The sequence below is a fragment of the Zeus faber genome (genome assembly GCF_960531495.2).
Source record: "Zeus faber genome assembly, chromosome: 1".
Classification (NCBI taxonomy): Eukaryota; Metazoa; Chordata; class Actinopteri; order Zeiformes; family Zeidae; genus Zeus; species Zeus faber.
Window position 1 is genome coordinate 35,898,634 of NC_137193.1, and position 10,683 is coordinate 35,909,316.

At 46.6% G+C, this 10,683-nt stretch overlaps 1 protein-coding gene across 1 annotated transcript; it reads left to right on the forward strand.

The window, feature by feature from the left end:
• Nucleotides 1-9,024: 9,024 nt before the first annotated feature.
• On the forward strand, nucleotides 9,025-10,382 carry diras1a (DIRAS family, GTP-binding RAS-like 1a; the record flags this gene model as incomplete). Its single annotated transcript, XM_080024091.1, has 3 exons — nucleotides 9,025-9,162; nucleotides 9,324-9,494; nucleotides 10,092-10,382. The coding sequence occupies 3 exons, from the start codon at nucleotides 9,025-9,027 to the stop codon at nucleotides 10,380-10,382; spliced, it is 600 nt and encodes a 199-aa protein (XP_079880217.1).
• Between the last annotated feature and the right edge of the window lie 301 nt (nucleotides 10,383-10,683).

Genomic DNA, 10,683 nt, shown 5'->3' on the forward strand with positions numbered 1-10,683 from the left:
AACCCAGGATCAATAGAGATCCTCCAGTAGCTCTGCCAGGAACCCCATTAGGAGCAAATCTCCCAATGAGGATCCAAACACTCTTAATGAGCTCAGCGGGGAGAGCCTCTAGACAGAGAAGCCAGGGAAAGGGTGGAAGACCTCTCACACGTTGACAGATTACACCCCAAAATGCGAAGGAGTGGGGGGGGGAGATGAACCAGTGAACTTTTTCTTTCCTCCATCTTCTGTTCATTCCGACTGGGTCCTTTACGTAACACCTCAGCACGTCACAGTGGGAGCTGTAAACCACTTCCTGCCGGCCAGCTCCCGCTTTCTGTCCTGCAGGGCCAGTGAGTCACCGACCACCTGAACCAACAGTCAGATGTGTGGAAGCATCAACAGATCCTGGAGAACACTGGAGGGGAGCTGTGAAGGTCTATGAAGGTCTGTAATGTGCCTCATGCCAGTGTCCACACTCTGAATATTGATATTAAAGGGGACCTATTGTGAAAAACTCACATTTTCAGTGCTTGTGCACAATACATTTGGGTCTCTGATGGGCCTACCAACACACAAACCGTCAAAAAAAGGCAACCCAGTCCGTTTTTCGTGAGCTGTCTATTTCAGAAAACATGATGAAACAAGCGGTTCAGATGTCCAGTCCTTATGTATGTCATTTAGGGCCTCAGTAGAATTAAAACCGCCCTCCATCTGAGTAACTCCACCCACGGCTGGAGAAGAACAAGCGCCACTGGGAACTGCTCTGTTGGCTGCACAGACCAGCACAAATGTTTTAAATGAAAGAGGAGTTAATACCAACTGTCCCTGAACGAACTGCAAACGATTGCATGTAAGTATTTAAAAAACAATTCTGCTTTGTGTTTCTTTCAAAAATAAAAATAAGTATCTAACAGTAACAAAACCAATAAAAAATAGCGTATTTCTATTGTAGATGTATTTATTTTATTTTATTTTCTGACTTTTCATGAAACAAAAAATCCTGCGTGCGTGTCCCAGTGCAGTGTTGGCCCAGGAGTGGGAACAAACTTTTAATTGAGGCCTTGTAATTCTAATATGAGTGAAGATTCAGCAACTGGATTTCTTATTTCTCGCCTCCAATTGGTTCAGAAACAGATTTTGGTGGACTGGTAAGGTGAAATCAGTGAAAGTTTACGGACTAAATACAAAGAAACCTGGAAGTAAAGCTCTAACCCCATTGGAAAATAACTCTGGGCCCCTGGAGAGTGGCTCCACCCACTAAACAGACCGTCCTGTAACAGGATGGGTTGGAGGCACGTAAGAATGGCAAGAATGTGTGAGTGCTGAAAATACTGAGTGGTATTTTCAGCAAAAAACCTCAGAGACTTACATTTACATTTTGAAAAGGTGCATAATAGGTCCCCTTTAATACTCAACCGACTCTGGCCAATTTGCACTTCCTGTTCTGGAGGTGAACCTCAGAACTTCCCCTGAACCTACTGTTGGACTACTGGTGCACATCCTGGTGGGTTCAGAGCTAAACGTCAACTGTGTGTGTGTGTGTGTGTGTGTGTGTGTGTGTGTGTGTGTGTGTGTGTGTGTGTGTGTGTGTGTGTGTGTGTGTGTGTGTGTGTGTGTGTGTGTGTGTGTGTGTGTGTGTGTGTGTGTGTGTGTGTGTGTGTGTGTAAGTGCACACTGCAGAGAGCAGCCATTTGATGAACAATAAGATGTTTCCACAGCAGATCAATGCTTCCATCATGCAGCATCACGGACATCGACAGCTGAACAACATGAAACCAGAACATCATGGAACCATCATCACCGGAACAACATGGAACCGGAACAACCTGAACAATATGGAGCCAGAACGACATGGAGGCATCATGGAACCATCCCAGCAGAACATGGTGCATCTCCATGGAAACGTGATGGAGTGATGGTGAAATGGAGGACGCATCGCCTTGCGTCCTGTGGCTGTTTTCTGACGCGACCTTCCCAAAGCGACGCGTCGACGCTAATTTCCTTCGAATCCACGAATTCTGTGTTTCAGTGTTTCTAGATCGAATCGAATCAAATTGAAACGGATTTGAATCAAATGTAAACAAACAGCAGTTTACATACTGAGCGGTTTAAATCATTATGAGGCGGAAAGCATCTTAACCCAAAAACCCCCACCCCCCGCCCCCGCCCTGCTTAACATTCTCATCAGGACCACCGCAGCTCCACACACACACACACACACACACACACACACACACACACACACACACACACACACAGAATAAACCCATGTTTGTAAAAGCTGTTTTAAAAGGAGATGAAGCTTCTTACCGCATCGCACTGCTCCGTGTCTCTGCAGGAGCTGGGAGGAGGAGGGTGGAGAACTGATGGAGGCTGACGTCACTGCGACGCTACCTCCCTCTCTGTGTACCTCCCTCTCCCTCTTCCTAACTCTCTCTCTCTGTCACTCTCTCAGCCTCGTTTTGTCAATAAAGGTTCCCTGAATTGAATGTCTATCCATCCATCTATCCATCTTTTTAGCTATCTATCTATCTATATATCTATCTGTCTGTCTGTCTGTCTGTCTGTCTGTCTGTCTGTCTGTCTGTCTGTCTGTCTGTCTGTCTGTCTGTCTGTCAATCCGTCTATCAAATATAGTATTGTATGTATTGTGTATAAGTGGAGGTCACACTGTCGGCCCTTGGTTTTGAAGTTGTGGATGTTAAAATATGATGAATATGTGTATTATGTATAATGGATCCCTAACACTATTCTTTCTTTTTTTCCATTCTGCCCCCCTCCCCTTTCTCTCTTTAAACAGTGATCTGCTGTTGAAGGTTTTGATGTCTAGGTTTCAAACTCTAGCTCACATTTAATAAAAGCACAAATTGACTCGTTAAGTGATTAATTATTCTCTGCAATCTGGTTTTATGCAGCAGATTGCATGAGATTGCACCGTGTGTAACAACATTTCTATGTATCAAGCAGGTATTTCTGTGTGTTAAGCAGGTACTTCTGTGTATCAAGCAGGTATTTCTTTGTATTAAGCAGGTATTTCTCTGTGTTAAGCAGGTACTTCTGTGTATCAAACAGGTATTTCTGTGTATCAAGCAGGTATTTCTGTGTATCAAGCAGGTATTTCTGGGTAGTAAGCAGGTATTTCTGGGTAAAAAGCAGGTACTTCTGTGTATTTAGCGGGTACTTCTGTGTATATAGCAGGTATGTCTGTGAATTAAGCAGTTACTTCTGTGTATTAAGGAGGTATTTCTGTGTATTAAGCTGGTACATCTGTATATTAAGCAAGTACGTCTGTGTATTAAGGAGGTACTCCTGTGTATTAAGCAGGTACTTCTCTGTATTAAGCAGGTATGTCTCTGTATTAAGCAGGTACATCTGTGTATTAAGGAGGTACATCTGTGAATTAAGCAGGTACCTCTGTCTATTAAGCAGGTATGTCTTTGTATTAAGCAGGTACGTCTCTGTATTAAGCAGGTACGTCTCTGTATTAAGCAGGTATGTCTCTGTCTTAAGCAGGTACGTCTCTGTATTAAGCAGGTACGTCTGTTTATTAAGGAGGTACCTCTGTGTATTAGGTAGGTACGTCTGTTTATTAAGGAGGTACCTCTGTGTATTAAGTAGGTACTTCTGTGTATTAAGCAGGTACATCTGTGTATTAAGCAGGTACTTCTGTGTATTAAGCAGGTACGTTTGTGTATTAAGCAGGTACTTCTGTGTATTAAGGAGGTACTTCTGTGTATTAAGCAGGCACATCTGTATATTTAGCAGGTACGTCTGTGTATTAAGGAGGTACCTCTGTGTATTAAGCAGGTACGTCTGTGTATTAAGCAGGTACTTCTGTGTATTAAGCAGGTACGTTTGTGTATTAAGCAGGTACTTCTGTGTATTAAGGAGGTACTTCTGTGTATTAAGCAGGCACATCTGTATATTTAGCAGGTACGTCTGTGTATTAAGGAGGTACTTCTGTGTATTAAGCAGGTACTTCTCTGTATTAAGCAGGTATGTCGGTGTATTAAGCAGGTACGTCTGTGTATTAAGCAGGTATGTCTCTGTATTAAGCAGGTACGTTTGTGCATTAAGGAGGTACCTCTGTGTATTAAGCAGGTACGTCTCTGTATTAAGCAGATACGTCTGTGTATTAAGGGGGTACCTCTGTGTATTAAACAGGTACGTCTGTGTATTAAGGAGGTACCTCTGTGTATTAAGCAGGTACGTCTGTGTATTAAGGGGGTACCTCTGTGTATTAAACAGGTACGTCTGTGTATTAAGGAGGTACCTCTGTGTATTAAGCAGGTACGTCTGTGTATTAAGAAAGTTTACACCATGTTACATGATCCTGCATAGTGATTGGCTGCGTGCTGGGTGTAGCTGCAGTTCTCCATGATGTCCAGCAGTGGGGGGCAGAGCTCCACCTGGGCCTCCGGAGCACTTACCCACCCGCCCACTTAACGAGCAGCTGGAGGGAGGCGGACACTAATGGACCGACACGGGTGTGTGTTCGGCTTTCTGGGTCAGACACTGACCCCCAGCACTGCCGCAGTGCCTCTGAGCAAGGCAGACAAGCCACAGCGTTACATCATTACAGTCAAATCTATTTAATCTTACATGTAGTTTGTATTTCACATTTAATTCGCACACAAACTGAATGACACACACACACACACACAGACAGGAGGAAGATAAAGAGTAGGAGGGTAGAGGAAGAAGAAGAAGAAGAGGAGGATAGAGGAAGATAAAGAGGAGGAGGAGGAGGAGGGGAGTGGAAGAGGAAGAAGAAGGGGAGGATAGAGGAAGATAAAGAGGAGGAGGAGGAGGAGGGGAGTGGAAGAGGAAGAAGAAGGGGAGGATAGAGGAAGATAAAGAGGAGGAGGAGGAGGAGGGGAGTGGAAGAGGAAGAAGAAGGGGAGGATAGAGGAAGATAAAGAGGAGGAGGAGGAGGAGGGGAGTGGAAGAGGAAGAAGAAGGGGAGGATAGAGAAAGAAGAAGAGGAGCAAGAGGAGGAGGAGGAGGGTAGAGGAAGAGGTGGGGAAGAAGGGGAGAAGGAGGAGGGTGGAGGAGGAGGGGGCACGCCCCCACACGCGACAGAAAAAGAAGGAACTGTGCGTCATACGAGCAGCGAGGGAGACGGAGGGAGAGGGAGAGCGTGAGATGGAGAGAGAGCGGGGGTGAGAGGGAGGGAGGACTGAGCAGTTTCAGACTCCGCATCATGACAAAAGCTGAAGTTCCAGCAGCAGGTGAGTTCCTCTGGTCCTCCTCCTCCTCCTCCTCCTCCTCCTCCTCATTCCTCCATCCCTCGGAGCAGAACGAGCTCCTCTTGAGTATTTTCATCTTTTTTTTCTGAGCCTGGTTATGAACTACTTCTCTCTTTCTCTTTCTATTTTGGCGTGGTGTGAATCCGTTTCTCCTGCACTCTTCAACTGATGGCAAAACGTACAATAACAAAACGCTGCGAGGTTGTGTCTCTAGTGTCAGCAGTCTGAATGATATCAGCTCATTTTATACCTGTCAGGTTAAAGGATCAAAAAGCTTCCCATGTGAGTTGTGTTACATGACGTCAGGTTATCAATTAGGTACCATGTGGGAGATGGCGACACCGGACGACGCGACGCGCTCTCGGAGACGAGGCGACGGGAGAAAGTTCAATGGATTTCAACGTTATGCATATTCATTTCGTCGGGTCCGTGCGCTAAAATAAACAAACCCGAATAACTCAAAATGGAGGAGAAGCTCATTGTTGCGGAAGCCGGTTTCCCGGTGCCGTAAACGGTCCCTCGCGTCGCATCGCTCCTCGTCGCCATCTCCATTGAAAATGAATGACTTCCGGCCGCTTCGTGTGGCTCCTTCTGTGAGCGTGCACGGCACGGAAATAGGGAGTCGTGACGCGGAAGTGCGGGCTCCTGATTGGATTTCTGACACGGAGCCTGTTGCATCCTGCACCTTTCTGTCTCTCCACCTTTCTGTCTCTCCACCTTTCTGTCTCTCCATTTTTCTGTCTCTCCACCTTTCTGTCTCTCCACCTTTCTGTCTCTCCACCTTTCTGTCTCTCCACCTTTCTGTCTCTCCATTTTTCTGTCTCTTCCATCTTTCTGTCTCTCCAACTTTCTGACTCTCCATCTTTCCGTCTCCTCCATCTTTGTCTCTCCACCTTTCTATCTTTCCATCTCCCCATCTTTTTTCTCCTCTTATTTCTGTCTCTCCGCCTTTCTGTCTCCATCATTCTCTCTCCATCTTTCTGTCTCGCCACCTTTCTGTCTCCTTCATCTATCTGTCTCCACGTTTCTCTCTCCACCGTTCTCGCTCCACCTTTCTGTCTCCTCCATCTATCAGTCTCCACCTTTCTCTCTACCTTTCTTTCTCTCCATCTTTTTATCTCTCCTTATTTCTATCTCCATCTTTCTCTCTCCATTTTCTCTCTTCCATCTTTCCGTCACTCCACCTTTCTGTCTCTCCATCTTTCTGTCTCCTCCATTTTTGTCTCTCCACCTTTCTGTCCCTCCACCTTTCTATCTTTCGATCTCTCCTTTCTGTCTCTCCACCTTTCTATCTTTCTATCCCTCCATCTTTCTATCTCTCCTTTCTATCTCTCCATCTTTCTGTCTCTCCACCTTTCTGTCTCCTCCATCTTTCTGTCTCCACCTTTCTGTCTCTTCATCTTTCTGTGTCCTCCATCTTTGTCTTTCCACCTTTCTGTCTCTCTACTTTTCTATCTTTCTATCTCTCCTTTCTGTCTCTCCACCTTTCTATCTTTCTATCTCTCCTTTTTGTCTCTCCACCTTTCTATATTTATATCTCTCCTTTCTATCTCTCCATCTTTCTGTTTCCTCCATCTTTCTGTCTCTCCACCTTTCTGTCCCTTCATCTTCTGTCTCTCCATCTTTCTGTCTCCCCCACCTTTCTGCCTCTCCACCTTTCTGTCTTTCCATCTCCATTTTTTATCCCTCCTTATTTCTATCTCTCCACCTTTTTGTCTTTCCACCATTCTGTCTCCACCCTCTGTCTCTCCACCTCTCTGTTTCTACATTTCTGTCTCTCCACCTTTCTCTCTCCACCTCTCTGTCTCTCCACCTCATGTCTCTCTATCTATCTGTCTCCACATTTCTCTCTCCACCTTCTGTCTCTCCATCTCTCTGTTTCCACCTTTCTGTCACTCCATCTTTCTTTCTCTCCACCTTTCTGTCTCTTCACCTTCTGTCTCTCATCTCTCTGTCTCCACCTTTCTCTCTCTACCTTTCTTTCTCTCTATCTTTCTATCTCTCCTTATTTCTATCCCTCCATCTTTCTCTCTCCATCTTTCTGTCTCCACCGTTCTGTCTGTCCATCTATCTGTCTCCACCTTTCTCCCTCCACCATTCGTTCTCCATCTTTCTGTCCCGTAGGACTGGTTTTAAATATTCAGGACTTTATCTTGCAAATCAACAGACAATGAAGAGAAACAGGGAAGGAGGTTTGCCGAGTGGAAGTGGCTGCTCCCCAAAATGTCTCATAGAGGAAGGCGTTTAATCATCAACAACTTGGTGGCCTCTGTACCATGGCACAGCCTGTTTGGAGCCTGCAGGTCAGATTAGGATAATTCAATGTCTAATGTTTTGGGGGTTTTTTTCGGACAAGCTCCACTGGGTATCTCAGAGTGTCTTGTTTTTAGCAAAAGAGGAAGGAGGACAGCGGCTGATCCACTTGAAGAGCAGCATTGCAACTGTTCGGCTGCAATTCATTCCACGCTCCTCGCTGGCACCAGTGATGTAGTGTGGAGGCAGCTGACAAGCAGCATTTTAAGAAGGATAGGAGGGCTTGGGCTGGATTTGAATCTGTTTTTAACAGATTTTAGGTCCTTTAAAATATCCATTTTACCTCCTTTTTTATCAGAGTCTTTTGAAAACCTGGTCTGTTCTTAAAGGGAAAAAAATGGAACCTGCATCTTCCCTGCACCGGTTACTGGAGGAGCCTCTGCCACTGAGCCACTGAGCCAGGTTGGACGTCCAGGATAACCACGCAACAGGGCTCTCCCAGGGACTGGTTTCCAGCGGGAACATCACGCCACGCCACATAACGGATGCAGCAGGACCAGGACTCCACAACACCCAGGCAGCAGCTCGGCTGCTAAACCTCCGATCCACACGGCAACACAAGAGACATTCTCAACAGGTGGATTAAAAGACTTTGAGAGGAGGAGCTGGCGATGATGAGGGACGAGGGCAACGGAACAGAACTTCCCAACAAAAATGACCCTTTTCCAGAGCTTGGTTTTAGTCCTGTTTTAGAAGGCTTTAAAGAGACAACAGGCGGTTTTAAAACGACAAAACAAATCGATATCTACATGGTGAAAGGCAAAACACTTTACAAACACTGTGTCAAAGTCTTAAACAAAAATAATTTAAATATAAGGCGGGACAGTCTGAAGAGAGTACCCGGGGACACAGAACAGCGTAATGCCCGTTGAAGACTAAAACGTCTATTTGTCGTTGTAAAGGAACTGTTTGCTTCTTTAAGTGAGAAATGGTTCAATGTTGCTTTTATTAATGATGCAGGTTACAAAAAACAACTGCTACAAAATGGCAACTGCTGAATTTCTTGCAGGGGATAGCAAAGCTGTCAATCCAAGGAGTAGGAAGATGGTGGTGGAGAGCAGATCTGATGCTTTGCAGCTCTAGTGAGGGCTCGGGTCTGAGTGGACCATCCATCTATCTATCTTTCTGATAGATAGATGGATGGTCTGTCTTCTGTTATGTTTTATTTTCATCTTTTCTTTATTCCTGATCTGTTTCCATGTTTCATGAAGCTCCTGTTAACGTTGAAGCTGCAATACACCAGATAGGCCACTACAGGGCGCTGTTGTTTGCTGGCTGGAGGGGGAATCATTTGGGGGCGTGGCCACGCTCAGGGTGCTCAGCTGTGATTGGCTTGTTTCGTAAGAAACTCGTTTTGTTCGGGACCCGAGGAAGAAATTTGAACGTCTTGAATCTAATCCCAGGAAGTAACATTGTCATCACAGGAAGTGGGGTTGTCTAACTTCCTGTCCTCCGCAGGGTCCAAACGCCATCTCCCAGAATGCCCGAGCAGAGCAACGACTACCGGGTGGTGGTGTTCGGGGCAGGCGGGGTGGGGAAAAGCTCGCTGGTCCTGCGCTTCCTTAAAGGCACCTTCAGGGACACCTACATCCCTACGGTGGAGGACACGTACCGGCAGGTCAGCAGCACCATGAGTACTACTACAGTACTACTACAGTATTATTACTGAGTGTTGCACCTGTGTGGCGTTGATCCCCTCTCCCCGTGTGTGTGTGTGTGTGTGTGTGTTGGGTGTGTGTGTGTGTGTGTGTGTGTGTGTGTGTGTGTGTGTGTTCGCAGGTGATCAGCTGTGATAAGAGCGTGTGCACGCTGCAGATCACCGACACGACAGGAAGTCACCAGTTTCCCGCCATGCAGCGCCTGTCCATCTCCAGAGGCCACGCCTTCGTCCTGGTCTACTCTGTCACCAGCCGTCAGTCACTAGAAGAGCTCCACCCCATATACCAGCAGGTGTGTGTGTGTGCGTGTGTGTGAATGTGTCTCCTGGCATCCAGCTGCTAAACAATGAAATCTGATGTTACATCATCTGACGAGACAAACATGAACAAAATGGAAAGGGATGGAATGTAAAATCAGGATAATTTAAAGTTGAATCTCCGTCTCTAGTGACGTTTGCTCTTCATGCAGCTTAATGTTGAGCGTCTTGGCGTCCAGTCAGTTCAGGTTCAGGCTGCAGGTAAAACGTGGCAGGACCGTCTGAAGGTTCCCTGCTCCACATTAAACTGGTTTAAACCTTCAGTATTTTTTAAAACTTAAATCTTACTTTTGTTTCATTAGAAGTCAATCGGAGTGATCGGCATCAGAATCTTTTAGTTTGATCCCGTATTGAGGAAACGGCTCCGATGGGGCAACCGCGACCAGGTCTCTTGGCACCGCGATTGCCACATTAGTTAAAATAGTTTTCCTTAAATGCAAACCATTTTCTACGTGTTTGAGCAGGAACCTTTCAGCTTTTCCTCAAACCAGAACAACAAACATCATCAACAGCAACAACCAACCAGGGCCAGCCAGGTTCTGGTTGAGAAGGGTTCTGCTGTTGACCCGCAGGTGGTGTCTATCAAGGGCAGCGTGGAGTCCATCCCCGTGATGCTGGTGGGGAACAAGAGCGATGAGGCGTGTCAGCGCGAAGTGGCGACGCGTGACGGCGAGGCGCAGGCGGCGCGCTGGAGCTGCGGCTTCAAGGAAACGTCGGCCAAGATGAACCTGAACGTCACCGACATGTTCCAGGAGCTGCTGGCGCTGGACACGCGGCACCGCATGAGCCTGAGCGTGGACGCCAAGCGCTCGGCCTGCCAGCGCCACGCTGCCACGCTGCGGGGAAGGTGCAGCCTCATGTAGGGGGGTCCGGCACGTCCATGGAAACGGAGCTGAGCCGAGTGTCGTCACCTCGTCTGCGAGCCGAGTGTCGTCACCTCGTCTGCGAGCCGAGTGTCGTCACCTCGTCTGCGAGGTGACGACACTAAGATGGGGGACTTTATTGAAAATCAGAAAAGTGAACGTTTATCAAATCGATGGTTTTTCCTTCCTCTCAGATTCCAAACACTCAATGGACGCGTTTATTTATTTACTTTTTATTTATTCCAGCTTCGGCTGTAAAACGATTTTTTTCATTTACGACCGTTTCACTCTGAACACAAGT